At 35.6% G+C, this 26182-nt stretch overlaps 2 protein-coding genes across 3 annotated transcripts in view; one reads left to right on the top strand and one right to left on the bottom strand.

Moving 5' to 3' along the window:
• LOC127154616 (broad substrate specificity ATP-binding cassette transporter ABCG2-like) overlaps window positions 1-25861 on the bottom strand; it is a 32924-nt gene extending 7063 nt beyond the window's left edge. The window contains exons 1-12 of one of the 2 annotated variants that reach the window (XM_051096263.1): window positions 25687-25861; window positions 20156-20220; window positions 19721-19940; window positions 15162-15221; window positions 11846-11960; window positions 10938-11090; window positions 7590-7747; window positions 7327-7478; window positions 7143-7244; window positions 3687-3937; window positions 3369-3451; window positions 2518-2607 (exon numbers count right to left, since the gene is read on the bottom strand). In XM_051096263.1, coding sequence (XP_050952220.1) covers window positions 2518-2607; window positions 3369-3451; window positions 3687-3937; window positions 7143-7244; window positions 7327-7478; window positions 7590-7747; window positions 10938-11090; window positions 11846-11960; window positions 15162-15221; window positions 19721-19926 — 1370 coding nt within the window. In that variant the 5' untranslated portion in view covers window positions 19927-19940; window positions 20156-20220; window positions 25687-25861. Of the gene's footprint in view, window positions 1-2517; window positions 2608-3368; window positions 3452-3686; window positions 3938-7142; window positions 7245-7326; window positions 7479-7589; window positions 7748-10937; window positions 11091-11845; window positions 11961-15161; window positions 15222-19720; window positions 19941-20155; window positions 20221-24979; window positions 24999-25686 lie in introns of those variants that run through there. The other variant, XM_051096264.1, reaches the window with a different exon arrangement.
• Window positions 22248-26182, top strand: part of LOC127154885 (tripartite motif-containing protein 16-like) — a 43886-nt gene continuing 39951 nt past the window's right edge. Inside the window, exon 1 of the mRNA XM_051096757.1 lies at window positions 22248-22266. Within this exon, the coding sequence (XP_050952714.1) occupies window positions 22248-22266 (19 nt within the window). The remainder of the gene's footprint in view (window positions 22267-26182) is intronic.

The raw sequence follows: 26182 nt of genomic DNA, 5'->3' as shown, positions 1-26182 counted from the left end.
ACAAAGACAAACGGTGTGTTCACACCAGACGTGACTTGTTCACACGTGTTACACACGCCAAACGCCCGAAACGCTCAATTCGCGCCGCGTCATTCGTCACAGGATGTCTATCGCGTCTTTGCATTGACTTAACATCACTCGTGCTTAACGCTTCATTCGTGTCTGGTGTGAACACACCATAAGAAAGTCAAGAAATTCAAACGCTGTTTACAAACAAAAAGGTACACTGTAAAAAAAAAAAAACAATTTGTTGAGTCAGCTTAAAATAATTTGTTACCCTGCTGCCTTAAAATTTTAAGTTCAGTCAACTAAAATAAGTTTAGTCAACTTGAAATGTTAAGTTGTACTAAGTAACAACTTAGATATTTGTGTTTGCTAAACTTAACAGATGGGTAAGTAACCCAGCTGCCTTAAAATTTTAAGTTGATTCAACTCAAATATCTTAGTTGTCACTTAGTATAATTTAACATTTCAAGTTGAATAAACTTTTTTTTTGAGTTGACTGAACTTAAAATTTTAAGGCAGCCAGGTTACAAATTATTTTAAACTGACTCAACAAATTGTTTTTTACAGTGTACAACGATGTCGGACGATTCTGAAGTTGTAGGAGAAAGTAAGATGGAGTTTTTCGCCATACTCCACCTTTTTTAGCCGTAATACACAGACAATGAACTTAGACGTGATTCGTAGTAGTGATGAGAAGTAAAATGAACAAATCTTTTTTCAAGTCATTTCATTCATTTTAGCAAAATATAATTAAAATGTTACGTGTTACTTCCCTAACACATCTACTGTTTACACAAACATTGATCACACTACAAACAAGACAAAACTATAATGCTATAAGAAACAGAAAAGATTAATTCATTGTTTACCTGGGTCACTTTAGTCTATGATTAACTCACTTCACCTCTCTTCTGACAAGTTTTCGGGTTCGAGTCATCATGTGACGACGTGAGATGACTCGTTCTTCCCAAGTCACATTAAAGATTCGTTCAGAATGAACGAATCATTCAAGAATGACCCATTACTAATTCGTAGCATCGTGAACGCGCATCCCAGAGCCTGTGCTACACCAGCTTTGGTGCTTAAAAAGTATACAAATTTTTATTTTTCCAAAAAAATGACAGATCGTTTCGATAGATAAGACCCTTCTTTCTCGGCTGGGATCGTTTAGAGCCTTTGAAGCAAAATCCAAAATCTAAATCGGTCCACCAATGAAGTCCATTATATGAAGAAAAATCCTGAAATGTTTTCCTCAAAAACCGTGATTTCTTTACGACTGAAGACAGGAAGACATAAAGACATAACAAATTTTTACACATAACAAATCCACATTCTTATAATTCAAATCCGTTAAAGGATTGTTAGGCTGCACTAATTAGGTCAACCAGAACCGGGAACACTTCCCATAACACCCGATGTACTCGGTGCATCGTCAGAAGAATGGCATCTACACTAATATTAGTCTGTTTCTCTCTTATTCCGAGGTCACATTAACCACCAGATCCAGTCCGTATCCAGATCAGACGGTGGATCAGCACCTAGAGACGACCTCTACAGCCCTGAATGTCAGCGGAGTCCACATCAACTAGATGAGCCCCAGAGACGGATCCACAGTGAAGACCACATCACCTAGACGGCTGTCGGCACAAGACCACGGGAACTTTGGCCAGAGGAGAACTGGCCCCCCGACTGAGCCTGGTTTCTCCCAAGGTTTTTTTCTCCATTTGTCACCGATGGAGTTTTGGTTCCTTGCCGCTGTCGCCTCTGGCTTGCTTAGTTGGGGACACTTTCTCTTAACACAATATTGCATTTTATTTTATTGTTTTTGATTAACTACCTTTACCTATAATGTGAGTGTTTAATGTTGCCTTTGGCATTGTTGATGTACTGTTTCCTATTTAATACTGTACAGCCGCCTTGTCACAATTCTGTATTGTTAAAGGCGGTATATAAATAAAGGTGACTTGACTTGACTTGACATAAACATCTTGGATGAGAAGGGGGTGAGTAAATTATTCGTAAATGGTTGTTCCGGAAATGGACTTCTCCTTTAAGGTGTGCCTTTAGCTCCATTGTACCATTTATATTCTCTATGTTCTGAATATTATGTATTGACCAAAAATACTGCAAGACTGCTTTTAATGCAAAACTTTAGAATTACAATTCTTGGGAAAAAAAAACAAAAAACTTTTTAAAGTTGGGATAACCTCCAACTTGTCTTAAATCACCATAGGTAAAATATTTCTAATAATGATAATTCACTTTCACCCTATTTGATCACACAAATCCAATTTTACACAAACAACCTACAATTATGGTGTTTCGACAATGGAAATGTGCATTAAAACTGCAAATACTCACTCTATCAACAAAGTTGTCTACAATTATTATTTTGCATAAGTTTATTTCACCCCCTACAGACGTTTGCAGTGCAAATCAGAACACTTAACATTTTATAACAATTACAAATTCCAACTCTAGTGTGTGTGTGTGTGTGTGTGTGTTACTCACACAAACAGTTTCCTCTCAATGATGAAGAGTTCGGCTGAGGACATAGTGCTGAAACACTGATTTGAGCTGATGAAGAAAAGCGCACCCATCCTGAAACACACACAAAATATTCACTTGAGAATATTTGCGAAGCACACAAAGTTGCAACACAATATTATTCAGTTAACAGTGAAGTTGTGTAGTAACTGGCTACATGGAATCAGAATTATGGAATCAGACTGCAAAATTTAAGTACTTGTAATTAAATTAAGTTACATTTTAAAATACTTGCAATCAGACTACAGTATGGGGGAAAGTCAATGGCTATCATCAACTATTCCAGTACCACCATTCTTCAAAATATTTTCTTTTATGTTTAACAGAAGTAGGAAACTCAGGTTTGAAAAAACTTGAGGGTGAATAAATGATAACATATTTTTATTTTTTTATTGAACTGTCCCTTTAAGTTGCACAAGAATATTTGCAGCAGTAGTCAAAAATACAATGTATGGGTCTTTTATGCCAAAAACCATTAGGATATTAAGTTAAGATCATGTTCAATGAAGATATTTTGTAAATTTCTAAACATAAATATATCAAAATTTTTGATTAGTCATATGCATTACTAAAACGTCATGTGGACAACTTTAAAGGCGATTTTCCTAATATTTCGATTTTTTTGTAAGCTCAGATTCTCAAAAAATTGACCCTTATGGTTTTGTGGTCCAGGTTCACAAATTACATCTGAAAACACCACGGCTGAAGAAACACATTTTCTGTTCAGATCTGAACACTGAATCACTTCTAATTCAAGCAAAAAATTATTAGTCACACAGTAATACTGGCTCAGCTGGATCAGTAAGTTTTCATACCTGTTCTGAATGCCACTTGAATTCTCCTTCACTCCAAAAAATATGGCTCCAACAACCAGAGCCAGCAAAATCATCACCCCAACCTGGAGAAAAGACAAGACACGGATTAATATAGAAATATCAGCTTTAACAGAAAACTTCTTTCATTTAAAATTATTCGACATTTAACAACAAAAATAAGTGCATTAAATCATTGCAATATTTTCAGTTTGAAAATGGGTAGTACCATTTTGTTATGGGTAGTTAAATTACTGAAATACTCAGCTCAAAGGCTGATAGAAACATGTGTAAATGCCTGATGTAGACACTGATGCTGACCTGAGCGACTGAGGTCTGTGGGTTCAGCATGAGGTTCTTGATGGTTCTCTTGAAGACCCAGTGGAACTGGTGGCAGAAGGACGTGCTGTATGTGACCGTTCTGGATTTGGGCCGTGTGCTGTAGTCCTGTCCCTTAATGATTCGCTTCAGCTCGCTTTTGGTCCGTTTGTAGTTGATGCTGTTCTTGTATTCCTCCACCAAACGATCCTCGATGCCCTTGAGGGACAAACTCAGCTGCTCCTGGTCCAGTTCTGACACACACAAACACATTTATCAGACACTAGTCTCATCTCATCTCACTGATGGTATCATTAGCTAAAAAAAACGAAAATAAAAAAAATAGCTGCAAGCAGCGATTACTGGGGTTCAAGCGCTTAAAGGAGAAGTCCACTTCCAAAACAAAGATTCACATATAATGTACTCACCCCCCTTGTCATCCAAAATGTTCACGCTTTCTTTCTTCAGTCGTAAAGAAATTATGTTTTTTGAGGAGAACATTTCAGCATTTTTCTCCATGTAATGGACTGATATGGTGCCCCGATTTTGAGCTTCCAAAATGCAGTTTAAATGCAGCTTCAAACGATCCCAAATGCGGTTGTAAATGATCCCAGTTGAGAAAGAAGGGTCTTATCTAGCATAACAATTGGTTATTTTAATAAAAATAATACAATTCAAATACTTTTTAATGTCAAACGCTCGTCTTGTCTTTCTCTGCCTGGACTGTTTTTTTCCGGTTCATGACAGTTAGTGTATGTCGAAAAACTCCCACCTCATGTTCTCCCTCAACTTCAAAATCGTCCTATATCACTGTTTTACCTTTTTTGTTAAAGGTATTTCTGTGTCGGTACTTCTGCAGCGATGTAGGATGATTTTTAAATGATTTTTAAAGTTGAGGGAGAAAATACAATTGGAGTTTTTCAACATACCCGAACTGTCTTGAGCAGTGTTGGGGGTAACGCATTACAAGTAACATGAGTTATGTAATATTATTACTTTTTCCAAGTAACTAGTAAAGTAACACATTGCTTTTTTGACAAGAAAATATCTGAGTTACTTTTTCAAATAAGTAACGCCAGTTACTTTTCCCCTCATTTATTGATTAAAAGCTCTCATTTCCCCATGTTGAGAGAAATCGGGAGTATGATGTTAGATCTATAATAAGTGTGAACATGCATTAATTCATCTCATTTACAAAAAAAAGTATTCAGTATTCCTCAAAATGAATAAAAACAGTGAAATTCAACTCACAATATGACGCAAACCTGCAATAATTAAATATGTTAAATAATACAAATATCCTTTATGCATTTAATCACATTTTATTAACCGATATCTTTGCTGTTGACCTTCAATGATCCAATTCAACCACAGAAATAACCACTAATAGGCAAAAATTACTTAAGATAATCTAACATTTGTTTTCCATTTGTAACATATGTTTTTTTTATTGCTGAAGAGTTTACATTTTTTTCTTCTGTGGTCTACTGTACAGATTTGAATTTACTTTTCTCAAAGCCTGAGGCTTTTGGTATGAAAAGGCTTTTACATTTGCCAAAAATATAACTTTTTATATTAAAAACAAACAAGCAAGTTCTGCCCAGATTTAGAAAGTAACGAAAAAGTAAAGTAATGTATTACTTTCCATAAATAGTAACTAAGTAATGTAATTAGTTACTTTTTTAGAGAGTAACTCAATATTGTAATGCATTACTTTTAAAAGTAACTTTCACCAACACTGGTCTTGAGCCAGAATACACAGAGTACCAGGGAGAGAAAGGCAAGACAAGTGTTTGAGATTAAAAAGTATATAAATTGTATTTTTTTTTATGAAAATAACCGATCGTTTCGCTAGATAAGACCCTTCTTTCTCAGCTGGGATCGTTTACAACCGCATTTGGGATCATTTGAAGCTGCATTTAAACTGTATTTTGGAAGTTCAAAATCTGGGCACCATATCAGTCCATTATATGGAGAAAAAATGTTTTCCTCAAAAAACATAATTTCTTTACGACTGAGGAAAGAAAGACATAAACATCTTTGGTGACAAGGGGGTGAGTACATTATATGTGAATCTTTGTTTTGGAAGTGGCTTCTCCTATAAGACATTACATATTATTTATCAAATCTGTACCCACCAAAATCAATGATTTAAAAAGCATGTTTGGCAAATCCAGATCATTTACCATAGAAATACAGTGTTTTGGAGTCTTTTTTAACTGTTATAGCGCCAGCTGTGGTCCTGTTCCCTTTAAAACTTTGCATGTTTGTTTAGAATCACCTTTTGCATATATTTTTTTGATAATTATTGACCTAGAAAGTCCAGAGAATTGTACTGCAGTGTTTTTTCTAAGCAAAGAACCCTAGGACTAGTTCACAAAAGTAGGTTTTTGACATCTTCTCAATCATTTAACAAACGATTTGATTGATAGGCAAAGTTGCCCAGAATGAGGAGTTCTATGGTATGATACAAATATCGCATGTATGTGTGAAAAACCACCCAACGTACAATCGTTTGCTCCCTTGGAAAATGCGATATTGCCTCCCCCAGTGCCCAATTTCTTTTAAATTTCTCTCAGACCTTTGGGGCCATGAGTAAAACAGGCCCACCAAATTTCGTTCCGATCAGCCTCCATTAACCTTATCTAACAGGTGATCAAACTTCGCTGGCCAATGGCGGCCATATTTTTTGATACACAAATGTCCTTGTAGACACTTTGGACCAAGACTGTGCACATTAATTTTCATGTTGAAAGGACAAATGGTTGCGTAGTTACTGACATTATGTTTTTTTCCCTCTAATAGCGCCACCAAGTGGCCAAACTCTGTAATATTTTTTCTGTAACCTCAGATTGAGCTTTTACATAAGTGTTCTAAGTTTGGTGGATATAGTCGAAAGTTCAACTTTTTTTTCTCCAGAGAATCTTTCTGCACTGGTTTCGTTCTGATCAGGTAAAAAACCTAGGACTAGTTTGCAAAAGTATAGTTTTTTCTAAGAAATGCGAAATACCTGAAAATTTCGCCAGGACTCACACAAATCTAAGGTGTGCATTTTGTCCAGCGTGAGCCAAAGATTCCAACACCTGCGACTGATGGTTTAGGAGTTCTGAGCGATTTCATACTTTTGATCGCTGTAGCGCCCCCGTCAGGCCGATTGGGACGAGCCTTGGTGACGTTGTAGGTGGTGTGAGTACTACCATCCCTCCAAGTTTTAAGTCTCTACAACTTACGGTTTGGTCTGCACAAACATTTTTACATGGAGATCGCTGATCCGTGACCATTCTAACAATTACAGTAGGGTTTCAGTGCTATGTGCTTGAACCCCTAACAGGTATAGATTATTTTATATATAATAAAATAATACAAATAAAATACATTTTAAAATAAAAATGACACATCATTCCAACAGTAAAATAAGCTGCTATGTGGCCTTTACACTGCAGAAGGGAATTAGTGTACCCTTATTGTCGTATAACTTGTTGAGAGCGACAGCAGTGGATTCTCCATTGATCACATCCAGGAAGAAATCAGCAGGGTTGTTATGAGGTTCACAGATGTATCCTAACACACACACACACACACACACACATTCAGTATCATGATGTGAGGCTCTGTTTACGTGTGTGTGGGGGTGTTTTCATACCGATCTGACTGAAGTAGTTCAGGGCAACCTGAGCCGGCCCGTGATACACCATCCTTCCTCCCACCAGCAGCGTGAGGCTGTCAAACAGCCGGTAGATGGAGTAGCGCGGCTGATGGATGGACAGGATGATGGTGCGACCGCTGTTCGCCATTCTGAACAAAACACAATGTCAGTGTTAGGGGTCTTACTTGGGAGTCCCAATCACCTGTTAGTAGTAACAGGCCAATGACCCACTTCATGGGACGTCCCGTGTATAAACGCACCTCTTGAGCAGCATGAGGACGGAGTTGGCTGTACTGGCGTCCAGGCCGGTGGTGGGTTCGTCCAGGAAAAGCACCGGCGGATCAATGATCAGCTCCATGCCGATGCTCGTCCTCTTCCTCTCTCCGCCTGAAATGCCACGAATCAGCTGCGTGCCCACCTGTAAAACCAGCCAATCAGAGAAGCTGTGAATTCAAGTCCCGCCCTCTAAACCCAATACTGTTATATATAAGTTTGGAAACACCCCTGGCAAAGTATGGTTTTGGATGATATCAGCATAAATCCTTATTATTTTTTGGTGCAAATACAATAAGGTAACTTGACATTATCATTGAAGACCAGCAATAATAATTTTCATTTTGATTACATAATAATGGCAATATATACATGTCAAAGTCAGACATGACCCTTTGCCAGCTGTGATGCCTGGTTACTGGTTTAAACTTGGCCCAGGTTTTTAAAAGATTTTTGGGTCAGCACACCTTAATAGCTTCAACAATTGATTGCCAGTTAAGTTTAGAAGACAATGAATTTAGGCCCAGATTATGCAGAGCTAATGCTGTCGCTTGTGTTGTCCCTTATCAGTGCAAAATGATCACAAACTAAAAAGGATTCATGCCAATATTGTCCAAAACCCCACTTTACTAGGGCGTTTTGAACTTTTGGAGGGCAGTGTGTTTGTGTGTGTGTGTGTGTGTGTGTGTGTGTGTGTGTATACAGTATATATTAGAGTATATATTAGAGTATGTATATATATGTGTGTGTATATATATATTAGAGCTGTCAGTCACAGTCTAATTAATCACAAAATTAATTACACAAACATTTAGGCTGCAACGGCCTAACGTAAACTATGGAACATAAAAGAAGATAATTTGAGAAACATCTCAGTATTTTTTGTTTATACCATGAAAGTCATTGATAACAAAAACAGCTTTGTTACCAAAAGTCTTCAAAATTTCTTCATGTTCCACAAAGGAAAGGTTTGAAATGACACAAGGGTGAGTAAATGATGACAGAATTTAAGTTTTTTTGGTGAACTATCCCTTTAATGTTTTTATTTTTATTATTATTATTTTTTTTTTCATGAAACTCTAAGTAAGAAACTAAACCTGCCAGCAGTTGATGGTAAATATCTTTATTCATTCATTCATTTGATTCATTCAAATGGCTGATTCATTCAGGAATTCATTCAGGACTTTTGAATCAATGGTTCACATGATTCATTCATTCATTCATTAAAAAAAAAAAATAAAAATAAATAAATAAAAATAAATAAATATTTTTTCAATATGTACTTATAGTTTAACTAATTTTTATTTATTAGTTTCAGTTTTGTTATTTTAACACTTCAAGTTAAACCAAATGAAATTGAGAAATCTTGCTTTGGTTAATAGCTGAAATAAAATAAATTATATTTATATTTTATTTATTTTAGTTCTCATTTCATCTTATATTTATTTAATTATTTATTAAAATGTTGTTTTATTTTATTTTGTTATATATTTTTATATATTTTTTGTTGTTGTTGTATGTTTTATGTAGTCATAATTTTGAAGAGAAAAACACATAAGTATTCAGATGGCAGCTACATCTAGACCAAAAATGAGACTAGATCATGGGCGGATTAACCATATGGGCAACCACGTCCAGGGGGGGCACCACGCAAATAAATATTCTCCGGTAAGACAAGCGATGTATTTTCAAACCATGACCTATATATACCCGTTCATCAGAACGTACTAAGTCCCCTAAATATTTTGTTGAAAGTTTTTTTTTCTCCTGCGTGAACCCGTTTTTGTTTCGACGCCTATATATTATTCAACCAGATTCATGTAGGAGCATGCTGTGCGGTGCGTCGCGCAACTCCAGTCTACAACTGAAATTAAAATGCCTAATTTATATATGTGTGAATTCGCTACAGAGCGTCAGCTTTGCGTTTTCACGTTGTACTTTGCAGCCGCTGGCAATCAAGATAGGGGCAGAGTGTAAACAAGTGAGTTTGTGAGTTTATTTTCAGTTCAAACTTGTTTAGAACTAAACATTGTATTGTCATTTATTGGGCAAATAATAAACGACTAAATTGTCTTTGTTCACACATAATAACAAAAACTAATAATCCAAAAATATACATATTTTATTTTTATTTTGTATGCCTCTTTTGGCCTTGATAAAAGCTTGCATTCTTGCTGACATTGTTTTAATGCACTGACATCCAAATAGTTTCTACACTGTAAAAAATAAAAAACACAGCTTAAAATAATTTGTTACCCTGCTGCCTTGAAATTTTAAATTCAGTCAACTAAAATAAGTTTAGTCAACTTGAAATATTAAGTTGTGTTTGCTAAGCTTAACAGATGGGCAAGTACCCCAGCTGCCTTAGATATTTGAGTTGAATCAACTGAACATTTTTAAGTTGTCACTTAGTATAATTTAACATTTCAAGTTGAATTTTTTTTTTCCAGTTGACTGAACTTAAAATTTTAAGGCAGCCATGTTACAAATTATTTTAAGTTGACTCAACAAATTGTTTTTTACAGTGTAGTTGCTCCCAAATACTTGCTTTTGATTAACCTTTTGTGCAGTCTATCTTTGAATCCATTCAATCCCAATAATAATTATATTTTAGCATTAGAAAAACTACTCTGACTAAAGATCACACATACTGGTGGATTAACCATTACAGAAACATTAAAAATTATTTTGGTAATCACCAGTACTTAGTTTAGGGCAGCTGTGGCACAAACCGTACACTGGGTGGTGGTCCAATAAATTTGTTAAGCGCAGTCAGGGATGGGCAGTATTTCAAAAACATTTATTTGAAATACAAAATACTGTTTTGTATTTTGTAATTAAATGCATTTAATCTTAGTATTTTTGTATTTTCAAAATACATAAAATACTTTTTGCCTCTTTATTAGACTGCTGATTTCCTGTATCAACAAGTGTACTAAATAAATACAAAAATACTAAATGTATTTAAATCCAAAACACATTTGTCTTTTTCCAAAGGTGTTTAAATATAAAGATTCAATATAGTATTTTAAATACATGTATTTGAAATACTGCCCATCTGCAACAAGACCACGCACTCATTGTCACATTTCTGAAAACACCCATTTTACACCTTTCTTTGAAGGGAGTAAAACACTTGAAAAGTATTGTGTAAATTAAATATAAATGAATGAAAAATGGGACACTTTAGGTGTCGTTGCCCAGGGGCACCAAAGAGTCTTAATCCGCCACTGGACTACATACACTCTTTACTGATTCTGTGAATGCCAAATCTGTGTTGATTGCATGTAGTCAGTGATGTAGTCAGTGAGATGAAGGTGTTTTTGGTTTGCTACCCGTGAATCGGCCACTTTGCTCAATCCCAGCTCCTGAATGAGTCTCTCAACCTTCTCATCTTTTTCTCTCTGATGGATCGAATTCGGGAGTCGTAAAGCCGCTGAGAAACGCAGATTCTCACGAACCGTCAGCGTCCCCATGACCACGTCATCCTGCAAAAAAACACGTGCTTGAAATGGGAGCGTTGCCATATAGCGGTATTGGCGATATTTATAAATAAACAGTACTCAAATAATAATATAACACATAATTATGTTTACTGCACTACTTTTATTTTTATTTTTATTTTATTTTATTTTTATTAAGACTTTTATTTTGAAAGACATGCATGAAAGCTGTTGGCACTTCTGGCAGTTTAAGAGTGTGTTGTCCTGATTCAGGATCTGTGGTCAGATAAGATGATGTCGGGCTATATGTCAGTATCATTATTCTCATAACTTGTTATAAAATATTTTTAAAAAATAGATACATTAAACATAAGTGATGCATTTTACACTAACAGTACACTAACCCCTTTTCGACCCCTGATCGTTATTGTGAATTCTTGAGGTCACAATAGTCATGCAGGGAAAATCTGATATGGTGACAGCCCTTGAAACACAAAGCCTGATAATCAGGATGTTTCATGTGCTCAAACACTGTCTGAACACACAGGTTTAGTAAATGCAGGGTGTCTCATGACATGCTGGTGTGATTTGAGATTAGATTAAACAATTGCTGGTGGAATTCACACTTTTGAGAACACAAGTAAAGTAGTTAAATGTGTCAGTTCAGCCTCAGCTCAGCATTTGTGCTCCAGACGTGAGCGATTCCTCACATCATGTGTCGTTGAAGAGATGATGCTGCTATGTTACTAAGTGAACAGAAGACAGTAAATGTAGTAAATGAGTGTTTGTGTGATTTATACCTGCACTACGTATCCAGACAGACATTTGAAGTTTGGAGGTTGTGGAGCTCCGTCTATAAGAACCTCTCCAGAGAGACCAGAAGGATCCTTACGAGCGGCCAGAACGTCCAGAAACCTTCAATAAAACATCATGCTAATCATGCTAGAAACATGCTAGTAACTTGTTAACCATGCTAACAATATGCTAATCATGCTAGAAACATGTTAACAGAATGCTAATCATGTTAAAACATGTTAGCAACATGCTAGTAACTGGCTAATCATGCTAGTAAAATACTAACAAAATGCTAATCATGTGAAAGTCATGGTAGCGACATGCTAATAACTTGCTAATCATGCTAATAATATGCTAATCATGCTAATAACATGTTAATCACGCTAGAAACATGATAGCAACATGCTAATGACATGCTAATCATGTTAAAATCATGCTGGTAACATGCTAATCATGCTATAAACATGCTAGCAACTTGCTAATCATGCTAGTAACTTGCTAATCACGCTAATAACATGCTAACGACATGTTAATCATGCTACAATCATGCTAGCAACATGTTAGTAGCTTGCTAATCACGCTAATAACATGCTAAAGACATGCTAATCATGCTACACTTATGCTAGTAACTTGCTAATCACGTTAATAACATGCTAACGACATGCTAATCATGCTACAATTATGCTAGCAACATGCTAGTAACTTGTTAAACATGTTAACAACTTGCTAACCATGCTAGTAACATGCTGACAACATGTAAGTAACTTGCTAATCATGCTATAAACATGTTAACAGCTTGCTAATCATGCTAGTAACATGTTAGCAACATGCTAGTAACTGGCTAATCATGCTAGTAAAATACTAACAAAATGCTAATCATGTGAAAGTCATGCTAGCAACATGCGAATAACTTGATAATCATGCTAATAACATGCTAATCATGCTAATCATGCTAGAAACATGATAGCAACATGCTAATGACATGTTAATCATGTTAAATCAAGCTAGTAACATGCTAGTAACTTGCTAATCATGCTAATAACATGCTAACGACATGCTAATCAAACTACAATCATGCTGGCAACATGCTAGTAACTTGCTAATCATGCTATAAACATGCTAGCAACTTGTTAATCATGCTAGTAACATGCTAGTAACTTGCTAATCACCTAATAACATGCTAACGACATGCTAATCACGCTACAATCATGCTAGCAACATGCTAGTAGCTTGCTAATCATGCTATAAACATGCTAGTAACTTGCTAATCACGTTAATAACATGCTAACGACAAGTAGTAACATGCTAACAACATGTTAGTAACTTGCTAATCATGCTATAAATTTGTTAACAACTTGCTAATCATGCTAGTAACATGCTAGTAACTTGTTAATCACGCTAATAACATGCTAACAACATGCTAATCATGCTACAATCATGCTAGCAACATGTTAGTAACTTAGTAATCATGCTAGCAACATGCTACTAACTTGCTAATCTATCTCTGACAGACTGTATTGCCTTCAAAACTATTTCAGACTGAAAACCATCAAACTTAAAACTTTTTAAAACTTCTTAAACTTTTTAAACTTTATAAACTATTCATTTACTTTTTTATCTAGTTTAATTTTATTATTTGATATTCTAAATATATAAAATAAATATGAATAATAATTATTATTAAAAAACATTTTAAGTGACTAAAATTTATTTCAGTAATTTCATTGTGTACATTCCAGGTAAAATTAATAAAGTAAAATGATTATTATTTACTATACAGACTTCATGCTCTTTTATAAATAAAAATAAACATGTTAAAAATACATTTGTAAATAAATAAATATTAATTTTATAAAACACGGAAAACATTTTAAATTGCAACAATATTTTATATTAATTTTTGCTCTTTATTTTATCAAATAAATGCAGACTATATATATTTATATATAATATATGAAGAGTTCATTTGCAAAAACAAATAACTCAACACAAATCATGTTTTTTATTATGTTAGTTAGCTGTATTTTATTTAGTTATTATTATTTTATCAAAACAATCCAACTGCAGTTTGATTGATATTACTTGCAAATGCAGAATGAAACACATGATTTTAAAAAATGTATTAATACCTGTTTTGAGAACTCTTTATAACCACTTCATGCAGTGTTTTATCACATTACACTGTTACTTTCTGGAAAAAAACAGCTTGTTGCTAGAAAAGCTGCTCTGTTTAAAAAAAAAAAAAAAACTAATCAGCTAAACTACTTTAAGTTACTCCTTAACACTGGTTACACTAAAGGTGTGATGAAACACTTGAGATAAAACATGTCATAGGGTCACATCAGGAACAAGACGAGACAGGATTTTTACAAACCATTTTTAAGAAATACTCAGTGAGGAAATACATGACTGGAAAAAATTCTGCTGGTGCATTATGTAACATCTTGTCATCAGGTGCACCTACAGGTGTATAGCTGTATGTACTGTGCATAGCACAGGGTTCGCGCAGATACTGTAAAATGAAATTCTAGGAATTAAGGAATTTTCAAGCACTACTTGTATGATTTTAAAAACTTCAATCCAGGATCTCACTTATTATGTCTTCTATTTCAAATTTAAAAAATAAGAAATACATAAATAAAATTTACTAATAAAAAATGGCAAAAATAAAGTGAAGCATTAGCATTACTCCTAAATTATTACAAAGTATACTACACTTTTATATAGTAAAACCACGTTTTTTTTTTGGATTTTCTTAGGGGTTTATGTCTGTATACTATCTTTCTTTTTTCTTTGTTTTTGTTTTTCTTTTTTTTTTTTTATAGCTGTACTGCCTTAATGATATTTTCTACTGTTTAAGAAAAAAAAAAAGATTTGCGAAATCGCTCTGGAATCCTGATCTGAATCAAATGATTCGAGATCCACGCTACGAAGATCCGATCTAAATGAATCGATTCACGATTCCGTGATCCGAAGGTTCGATCTAAATCAAATGATTCGCGAACCATCATTTCAGATCAGGACTCGGAGCACGGATCGATAATCATTTCACTTCGAACGGAACTTTGCGTATCGCGAATCATTTGATTTGAATAATTCAATTCACAAAATGATTCATGAACACCTTCCGATCCAAAACAAATGATTCGCAATACGCGATTTGAAGTCCCGGCCTGTGTCACAATGTGCATACTATCCATCCTAAATTCTATGTGATAGTAATAATTTTCAATACTATTTAGGGCAGATAGGGTGGATAGTATGCACAGTGAGACTGAATACATAAGTCAAGACACATCCAGACAGACAGACGGCTCTTACGATGATTTCCCGCTGCCGGTGACTCCTAATATGGCGTTCAGTCCCGGCCTCATGATACCACTAGAGAAAATAACACAGAATTACTTCAGAATTATCATCACTGTGTTTTCTTCAACATCATTGTAGAATCACATAAAGCAAGATGAAAGCAAACACATGGGATGCTGACTGAATAAGCCTCAATTAAAATGCATACTGCACTTTACATGACAGACTTACACAGTTAAAGTCAAAAGTTTACATACACCATGCCGAATATGCAAAACGTTAATTATTTTACCAAAATAATCGGGGTCATACAAAATGCACGTTATTTTGTATTTAGTACTGACTTGAATAAGATATTTCACATGAAAGACATTTACATATAGTCCTCAAGAGAAAATAATAGTTGAATTTATACAAAAAGACCCTGTTCAAAAGTTTACATTCACTTGATTCTTGATTTCTCTAGTGGTATCATGAGGCCGGGACTGAACGCCATAATAGGAGTCACCGGCAACGGGAAATTATCGTAAGAGCCGTTTGTCTGTCTGGATGTGTCTTGACTTATGTAATCAATACATAGATAGAGAACACTCGTTGAGGTGAAAAGCCGTCTCGTGATATCAACTTGACAGTGTGAAATTAGCATAAAAGATGCCACCGCTATGTTTACATTACAGCACCGCCTTCAACGTCGTTTTGGTTTTAAATAAAAAAATAAATAAATTTAACTGCTGCTGGGTCACGCACAGTGCAACAGTGCAAAGTTTTAATCAAAAGTAAAATAAACAATTGAGAGAAAAACGGATGTGTATATTAGTTTACCCAAAAATTTTAAATTATCGCTCTCATGTTGTCCCAAACCTGTATTAATTTCTTTCTTGTGCTGAACACAGAAGACAGATATTTTGAAATTTGTTTTGTACTGCTCAGACAACTTGCAAAATAGTAAAACTAACATGACAAAGAATAAAATCAAGAATCAATATATTTTTGCCATGTCGCTCACCAAGCTGCCCCCATTCATTTATGATCTGTGGCCAGGGGAAGGTTATATAAAAGAGCCGTCTGAACGTGTTCGATCAGTTCACCGAAAAGAATGTACCTAACAGAAAAGAATGATTAAATCATGAATGATTGGCATCGCTGGTTCTTTTGACAGAAATACGGGACACAAATAATAACTGCTGAAGTATTCACAGGAAAAATGTTTCTCAGGTCAGTCAGGGCATTCATGGTATCAGGGTTTATACAAGGTGATTAAAGGAGAACTTCCCGAAACAACAAACAAACAAACCATCCCAGACGAGGAAGAAGGGTCTTATCTAGTGAAACGATTGGTCATCATTTCGAAAAATAAACATTTGTATACTTTTTAAGTACTAGAGCTTGTGTAGCACAGGCCCTGAGATGCGCGTCCACGGTCGTTCTTGAACGATTTGTTCAATTTGAATGAATCTTTAATGTGACTCGGGAAGAACAAGTCAAAATCAGGGCACCAGTGAAGTCCATTATATGGAGAAAAATCCTGAAATGCTTTACTCAAAAAACATAATTTCTTCACTGAAGACAGAAAGACATGAACATCTTGGATGACAAGGGCATGAGTAAATTATTTGTGAATTGTTGTTCTGGAAGTGGACTTCTCCTTTAAAGTGCTTGTAGTACTTAAATTTGCCTTTTTAAGGTCTGAAAAACCCTTGAAAATAGCAAGTTTCCTGAAGAGGTACTTGAAAAGTGCTTTAATTATTTAGACTGTATGTATCTAAGAATGTTATAGTTTTTTTTTTTTTTGTCAATACGCACATTTTTTGCTTATTTCAGTTCATGTCAGAAAACAATCGAGCTAAGCAAGTAGTAGTACTGACAGTGTCATGTAAACATGGCTGAAGATGCGAAAAGAGAAACAGATGAACTGAATCAGTTGAGTCATTCACACTGGAACCGCTACGATTGATTTAAACTCGTGACCTCGATCGTTCATTTCAAGCGATTCACTAGCAAAAACCAGATTCAAAAATCATTTTCGAATTTCAGCATTGCTTGTAACAATTTTAAAAAGCACTGGTATTAGGTGAAACTGAGCTTTTCGAAATTCCGAATCAGTCGGGTCGCATATCCCGGATCATTTGTTTCAGATCGGCCCTGCGTCCCACTGTGCATACTATCAACCCTATCTGCCCTAAATAGTATTAAAAAAATACTATTACATAGAATTTAGGATGGATAGTATGCACAGTGGGACGCAGGGCCGATCTGTAACAAATGATCCGGGATACGCGATCCGATTGGAGTGCTTTGAAACAGTGAATCATTTTGTGACGCAATGGTTTAACTGATTTGAAATTTGGAAAAGCTCAGTTTCCCCCATCACCAGTGCTTTTTAAAATCATTACAAATGTTGTTGAAATTCGAAAATGGTTTTTGAATCTGGTTTTTGCTAGTGAATCGGTTGAAATGAATGATCGAGGTCACGAGTTTGAATCAATCTGAGCGGTTCCAGTATATATGACTCAACTGATTCAGTTCATCTGTTTCTCTTTTCGCATCTTCAGCCATGTTTACATGACACTGTCAGTACTACTGCTTGCTTAGCTCGATTGTTTTCTGACATGAACTGAAATAAGCAAAAAAGATATGTGCTTATTGGCAAAAAAAAAAAAAAAAAAACATAACATTCTTAGATACATACAGTCTAAATAATTAAAGCACTTTTCAAATACCTCTTCAGAAAAATTGATATTTCCAGGCCTTTAAGTACTACAAGCATTTTAAAGAAAAAGTCCACTTCCAGAACAACAATTCACAGATAATGTACTCATCCCCTTGTCATCCACGATATTCATGTCTTTCTGTCTTCAGTCATGAAGAAATTATGTTTTTTGAGGAAAACATTTCAGGATTTTTCTCCATATAATGGACTTGTTCTTCCCGAGTCACATTAAAGATTCGTTCAAATTGAACGAATCGTTCAAGAGTGACCCATGGACATGCATCAGCCTGTGCTACACAAGCTTTTGTGCTTGTTTTATTTTTTGAAAACGATGACTGATCGTTTCACTAGATAAGACCCTTCTTCCTCGGCTGGGATGGTTTGTTTGTTTGTTGTTCTGGAAGTTCTCCTTTAATCACCTTGTATAAACCCTGATACTATGAATGCCTTGAGCGACCTGAGAAACATTTTTCCTGTGAATACTTCAGCAGTTATTATTTGTGTCCCGTATTTCTGTCAAAAGAACCAGCGATGCCAATCATTCATGATTTAATCATTCTTTTCTGTTAGGTACATTCTGTTCTATGAACTGATCGAACACGTTTGGACAGCTCTTTTATATAACCTTCCCCTGTGATGTAAACATAGCGGTGGCGTTTTTTATGCTAATTTCACACTGTCAAGTTGATATCACAAGACGGCTTTTCACCTCAACGAGAGATCTCTATCTATATACTGATTACATAAGTCAAGACACATCCAGTCAGACGTTCAAAAGTTTACATCCACTTGATTCTTAATACTGTGTTGTTACCTGAATGATCCACACCTGTGTTTGTTTGTTTAGTGATAGTCGTTCATGAGTCCCTTGTTTGTCCTGAACAGTTAAACTGCCTGTTGTTCTTCAGAAAAATCCTTCAGGTTCCACAAAATCTTTGGTTTTTCAGCATTTTTGTGTATTTGAACCGGGGGGTGAAAACTTTTAAACAGAATGAAGATTTGTACATTTTTCTTATTTTGCCTAAATATCTTTTTTCTTTTTTTTCTTTTTTTTATTTAGTACTGCCCTTCAGAAGCTACAGAAGATACTTACATGTTTCCCAGAAGACAAAATAAGTTAAATTTACCCCGAGCTTTAAATTCAAAAGTTTTCACCCCCAGCTCTTAATGCATTGTGTTTCCTTCTGGAGCATCAGTGAGAGTTTGAACCTTCTGTAATAGTTGCATATGAGTCCCTCAGTTGTCCTCAGTGTGAAAAGATGGATCTCAAAATCATACAGTCATTGTTGGAAAGGGTTCAAATGCACAAAAATGCTGGAAAACCAAAGATTTTTTGTAGAACAGCAGGCCGTTTAACTGTTAGGACAAACAAGGGACTCATGAACAACTATGAATAAAAAAAACACTGTGGATCATTCCAACTACACAGTAAGAATCAAGCATATCTAAGTACTAAGTGAAAAATAACATGCATTTTGTATGATCCCTTTTGTATGAACTTTTTGCAGATTCTGTAAGGTGTATGTAAACTTCTGACCTCAACTGTAGCTCATGACATAACACTCATGAGCTCAGCAGATTTGCTAGATGAGGAAACACCACAGATAGCACATGTACATCTTTATGATGTCTGTTAAAGATTGCATCTGCTGTGTACTTGCGTCTGATGAACATCTTAAAGGTGTCAGTTTTACAAACATATGTAGAGGTTTTACATCATCTATTTGACATCTGATATGAATCGTCTTAGAGATTAGAGATTTTTGAAATGCTTTACCGTTAAAGAAAACATGGGACATGAGTATTGTCAGGAAACAACAATAGATTTGACACCACAACATCAAAAGAGTGAAAGACTCACTTGAGCTCAATCAGGATGTTCTTCTTTGTAACCTTCCTCTTGCAGATGAAGCCGCTCTTCATCTTCACACTGTAGTTGATGTTGTGGAAGCTCATGGTCGCTCCTCGTCTGGGCGATGAGGAGGACATTCTGGTGGACACTTTTGTCCTGGACACATTGTTGTTCTTATCTCCGACTGTGGTCATCTGAACGGCCGTGTCTGCCATCACACCTGGAAACCCTGAGGAGCAGCAAACCATCAGCTGTCAGATGACATAATCTCAGTAAAACTTTGTTTTAAATGTTCAGAATCACTCTAAAAAACTCGACAGCCTTCAATATTTTTGCAGCGAAAACGGAACACATGTAATATTAATCAAAACAATCAATACTGATTATTAATGAATAATCAATGTTACTGCATGTGTGACTCGGTGAAGCCCTATTTACACTCACCTGCAACAGAGCCAATCCGCAGCGCGCGTGTCTGTGTATATATGTGAGGCGCAAGTGTGTGAGCACTGTGAGGAGAGAGAGAGAGAGAGAGAGAGTCTGTGAATGTATATAAACGAGGTTTAAAAAAAACATATGCACATCACACGTGTTACAAGGACCGGCAGGACCGGATTTACCTTATACTGTGACATAGGTTAAAGACGTTTTTGCCCCCTCCCTCTTAATATATACTATTACCACCCCAAAACAGCAAACAAAATTAATCAATCCATGTGAAAATTGTTCAGCAACTCAAATTTGCAAGTTTAAAGGAGTTCAATTCTAGAACAAAAATTTACAGACAATGTACTCACCCCCTTGTCATCCAAGATGTTCATGTCTTTCTTCAGTCGTAAAGAAATTATGTTTTTTAAGAAAAACATTTCAGCATTTTTCTCCATATAATGGACTGATATGGTGCCCCGATTTTGAACGATTCAAAATGCAGTTTAAATGCGGCTTCAAACAATCCCAGCCGAGAAATAAGGGTCTTATCTAGTGTAACGATCGGTTATTTTCATAAAAATTATACAATTTAAATACTTTTTAATCTCAAACACTTGTCTTGTCTTGCTCTCCTTGAACTCTGTGTATTCTGGCTCAAGACAGTTAGGGTATGTCGAAAAACTCCAATCGTATTTTCTCCCTCAACTTCAAAAATCATTTCAAAATCATCCATTGCTGCAGAAGTACCGACACAGTGTTTGCGAAGTGAACATGCAAAGATCAAACACCCTTAACAAAAAAGGTAAAACAGTGATATAGGATGATTTTGAAGTTAAGGGAGAAAATACAGTCTGAGTTTTTCGACATAACCTAACTGTTATGACCCGGAAAAAAACAGTTCAGGGAAAGTAAGACAAGACGAGTGTTTGAGATTAAAAAGTATATAAATTGTATTTTTTTAAAGGGGTCATCGGATGGCCATTTTCCATAAGTTGATATGATTCTTTAGGGTCTTAATGAAAAGTCTATAATATACTTTGGTTAAAAATTCTCTATGGTTGTGTAAAACAACACCCTTTTTACCTTTTAAAATCAGCTCTGCAAAAATCATCTCATTCTGGTCGAGGCTGCTTTAAATGCAAATGAGCTCTGCTCACCCCGCCCCTCTCTTCTCTCTGTGGAGTGACGAGCCTGTTTACTTTAGCCGAACTTAGCCGCTAAACTTGCTAACTAACAAACAAAGGTAATCCACTGCATCTTCAGCAGCTCAGATGTCGGGAGTAAATGACGACCCACTATGTTCATTATTACATCCAGCAACACCTCAATCGCTCAACTAACTTACATCCCTGCTCTGACATCAAAACATGGAGGTTGGACTGTTACAGCTGATCTGAGGTAAGACGCTCATGTCAATCAACTATGGTGGGAGTGGCCTCTGTGGGTGTGACACAACAACGACAGGCATCTGAGAATGGCTCGACTTGAAAAAGGGGATATTATTTTTACAGATTAATTAAAAACCACTGCATGGATTTGTATCATTATAGGGTAGATTTGTACATACACTGACAACACACATTAATGTTCAAACAGCATGTAAAAGTGAACTTAGCATCCAGTGATTGTTTCACTAGATAAGACCCTTCTTCCTCGGCTTGGATGTTTACAATCGCATTTGGGATCGTTTGAAGCCGCATTTAAACTGCGTTTTGGAAGTTCAAACTCGCAGGCATCGTTGAAGTCCACTATATGAAGAAAAATCCTGAAATGTTTGCCTCAAAAAACATATTCTTTACGACTGAAGACAGAAAGACATGAACATCTTGGATGACAAGGGGGTGAGTACATTATATGTTAATCTTTGTTCTGGAAGCGGACTTCTCCTTTAACTTGTTCAAAAACAGTGATGTTACCACCTCATTGCCGATAAATGGGATTTAATTTTTTGACATAATAACACTTAAAGGAGAAGTTCACTTCCAGAACAATAATTTACAGATAATTTACTCACCCCCTTGTCATCCAAGATGTTCAAGTGTTCTGTCTTTAGTCGTAAAGATTTATGTTTTTTCGAGGCTAACATTTCAGGATTTTTCTCCGTATAATGGACTTCAATGGAGGCCGTGAGATTGAACCTGCAAAATGCAGTTTAAATGCAGCTTCAAATGGCTCTAAATGATCCCACCCGAGGAAGAAAACTCTTATCTAGTGAAATGATTGGTTATTTTCTAAATTTACAATTTATATACTTATTAACCTCAAATGCTCATCTTATCTAGCTCTGCGTGAACTTTGTGCATTCTGGGACAATACAGTTAGGGTATGTTGAAAAGCTCCAATTTAATTTTCTCCTTCAACTCCAAAATCATCCTACATCGCTGCAGAAGTACCGATCCAGTGTTAATAAAGTGAACGTGCAAGGGCAAACATCCTTAACAAGAAAAAGGTACAACAGCGATGTAGGACGATTTTGAAGTTGGAAGAGAAAATGAGATGCGTTTTTTTGACATACCCTAAGTGTCTTGACCCGGATTACACACAGTACGCATGCACATTGCAAGTCTAGACAAGACGAGCATTTGAGGTTAAAATAAAGTATATAAATTTTCTTTTTTTTTTTTTTTTAAAGTAACCAATCGTTTCGCTAGACAAGACCCTTCTTCATTGGCTGGGATCATTCAGAGCCATCTGAAGCTGCATTTAAACTGCACTTTGGAAGTTCAAACTCTCACACACCATTGAAGTCCACTATATGGAGAACATTCCTGAAATGTTTTCCTCAGGAAACATAATTTCCCTACAACTGAAGAAAGAACACATGAACATCTTGGATGACAAGTGGGTGAGTAAATTATCTGTAAATTTTTGGAAGTAAACTTCTCCTTTAATGGACACATTTGGACATAAATGTGTGTTGGCACTTGGCAGTGTGTGAACACATCCATCCTACAAAGATAAATAAAAAATAAAAAAAAATCCACCCACTCCTTATTTTTTAATCTTCATTAAACCAAACCATAAGGTTTCTGCAGGTTTTATGAGGGTAAATATACTTTTTAAAGACCTTTTTAAGACCAACTAAAGAAAAAAAGGAAAAAAAAAATCTTAAAGACTTTTTTTTTTTATCTTGAATCCATGGAAAGAAGCAGCAAACACTTAAATATCAGGTATGGTTTACTAGTTTGACTTGCTGAACAGGAATGACACAAGGTCTGTTCACATCTCTGTGGTTAGGTCAGTGAGTACAATAATAATCTTTGACCTTCATTATGTATGTTTGGATTATATTGTGTTGTAAATAAAATACAAATGACCAAAAACCCCCCATTATCTTACTTTCCTCATATTCTTTGTTACCTGCCTCAGGTAGTGACAGTCACAGTGATGGGCCATTAGGGGACGGCCTTTTGTCTCTCAGGTGCGAATCACTAAATATTTATGGCCGTTATCCCTCCCTCGCATACGGCCTTCTATCACAAAACACGTCTTAGAAAATTTACATCAATATATTGTTTTCTGTGAAAGAGTAAGCACGATCATTTTCACATCATTTTGAAGTAAATATTCTAGCCTACAAGAGTGATTACTCAAAAGCCTTGCTCAGGACTATTCAGTATGAGTTTTATGGCCTTATTTCAGCTACGTTCATTTTCCCAAAACTTACTAACCACGCATAATCTTTTTTTTCTAAAAAAATGCAAACATGCACATCCATCCTACTCACATATTATTGTAGCACCGTTTATGCTGAATACAAAAAATTATATGTTGGCCGGTAATATGTTATAAGTAGCTGAAATAAGCACAAATGTCAGGGCATGTCAAAACATCTAAAGGGCCCCAAAATCACCTCAGACCCCAGAGGGTTAAGACCCTCAGAAACCCTGGAACCAGTCTTTTTAGGCATGCAGTTTTTATTCTCTAAGCAATGTGATGTCACATTGTTTAGGACCCGCCCGTGGCGCCTTTACTGACAGTCCTGCATTGTTATAGTTTCCGCCCTCAGTGGTTGTATGGCTGTCCTTTATTATTACTCGAGCAGCTGTAACGTCAACAATATCTCGTAATCAGTCCCAGTGTTCTGTGTTTGATCTCCTCACTCTCATATGTACGGCTGAGCACTGGTTCTCTCACTCTCAGACTCGTCATGTTGCTACTACCAGCTGTTTTCATTTAAAATGATACAAACTAAAACAACTCACCCCAAAAATGACATTTTACATTTTGATCAGCCTTATATAGGGAGGACCAAAAATGTCCACCTTGTTAGGGACAAATGAACAACAATTTGAAAGATTTATACATTAAATGTATGGACATTTTGTACATTATCTTTAAAAACTCATATCCCTTTGTCCTCTTGAAGTTTGTAAGTAAATAAATTAATAATTTATTTAGGATTCTGCTATTTTCTGTACCTCCTCTGAGTCTCAGCAGAACCAAAAGGCATTCTTTGAGAGACATACTGTTAATTACATTTACAATTACTTGTTTGTGGTGGAAACACCATGTAAAACATACCATATGTAAAATGTAATAAAGCACACTAAATACACTCTTTCTTCAGCTTAAATATAAATTGCTGCCATCACTATGTACACTAAATGTGTCCACCCCACTAACAGAGAGAATATTTTGACCTAAAATCAGCCATTAAACTAAGTCCAAGCAAAAATGCTAACACAGAAGGTGTTTCAAATAAAGAATTGAATGTTTTTTTTAATGAAACTTTTACAAATAAGAATTTGTTTACTTTTTTCATATTCCCCTTAACAGGTTGGAACAGATAAAATAAGTAAAAACAAGAAAATTAACGAAACAGAGGCTCTTACTCACCTTACCCAGTTGTTTTTCCTTCAAGGAAACGATGTCAGCGGTTTCGTATGAAATAATTTTCTTTTTCTTTCATTTAAAGGGCCGGTAGTAGAATATAACAAAGTGGACAATATTTTGAGGGACAAGCTAAAAACCTTTATTATTATTATTTTTTTTTAAAAAGAATTGAATACTTGGAATATATATATATATATATGTATACACACACACTGTGTGCATAATTATTAGGCATGTTGATATTCTGGTCATATTTTTTTCCCAAGCACATTTTACCAATTCCAAACCACATCAATCTTAATAACTACTATTAATTTTGTATTTAATCATTTGTACATGATATATATTTGTCCATGAAGGCTGGAAGTGAAAAACTCCTTATATTCAGGTGTGCATAATTATTAGGCACGTTTTCTTTTACATATAAATAAGCCAAAAAAGAGATTTAACCCAGATTGAAAAGTCAAAAATTATTAAATGCCCAAGAGGAGGATGCAAAACTAATGCAATACTAGAATTTGCAAAGTTAAGGCATGACCATTGGACAGAGAAATGCCCGTTGGGTCAGCACGGTGAGAATAAAAAAAACGGTGGAGAAGAAAAGACACGTTAACTGCAAAAGAATTAAGAATTAAAGTAAAGAATTAGCTGTGAAACCATCAGGAACCATTTAGTCTCCAGCGCCACCATTTTCCAGAGCTGCAACCTACCTGGAGTCTTCAGAAGTTCAATGTGTCAGGTTCTCAGAGACTTTGCTTGAGTAAAAAAAACTAAAAAATGACCCTCACTTAATAAGAATAACATTCTGAAGTGTTAAGAAATACATGAAAACAGTTTTTTTTATAGGCTTTATAGACAGATAAGTTGAGAGTGACTCTTGAAGGACTCTCTCTCTCTCTGTCTCTCTCTCTCTCTGTGAGTGCATGCTGGGAGTGAGTGGGCGGAGTTAGCGTGAGTGTGTGGAAGAGAACGCTATTGCAACGAGTGAGTTTTTCTACCTTTTTTTTGTCTGCAGCTAGGATGAATAGTGCTGTAGTGCTCTTTTTGGATAATGTGGACAAAGTGAATGACATTGTAGCGAAAGGGATTGTCGTTAATAATGTGTTTACGTCAGTGATGCCTTTAGCCCAGCCAGCAAAAAAGATTACGCTCTCAAATGTACCACCATTTATTAGAGATGATATGATTGAAAGAGAACTAATGAGA

This window comes from Labeo rohita, chromosome 23 (genome assembly GCF_022985175.1).
Source record: "Labeo rohita strain BAU-BD-2019 chromosome 23, IGBB_LRoh.1.0, whole genome shotgun sequence".
In the NCBI taxonomy this organism is placed as follows: Eukaryota; Metazoa; Chordata; class Actinopteri; order Cypriniformes; family Cyprinidae; genus Labeo; species Labeo rohita.
The sequence above is the reverse complement of the archived record's forward strand: the minus strand, read 5'-3'. Positions and strand labels throughout refer to the sequence as shown.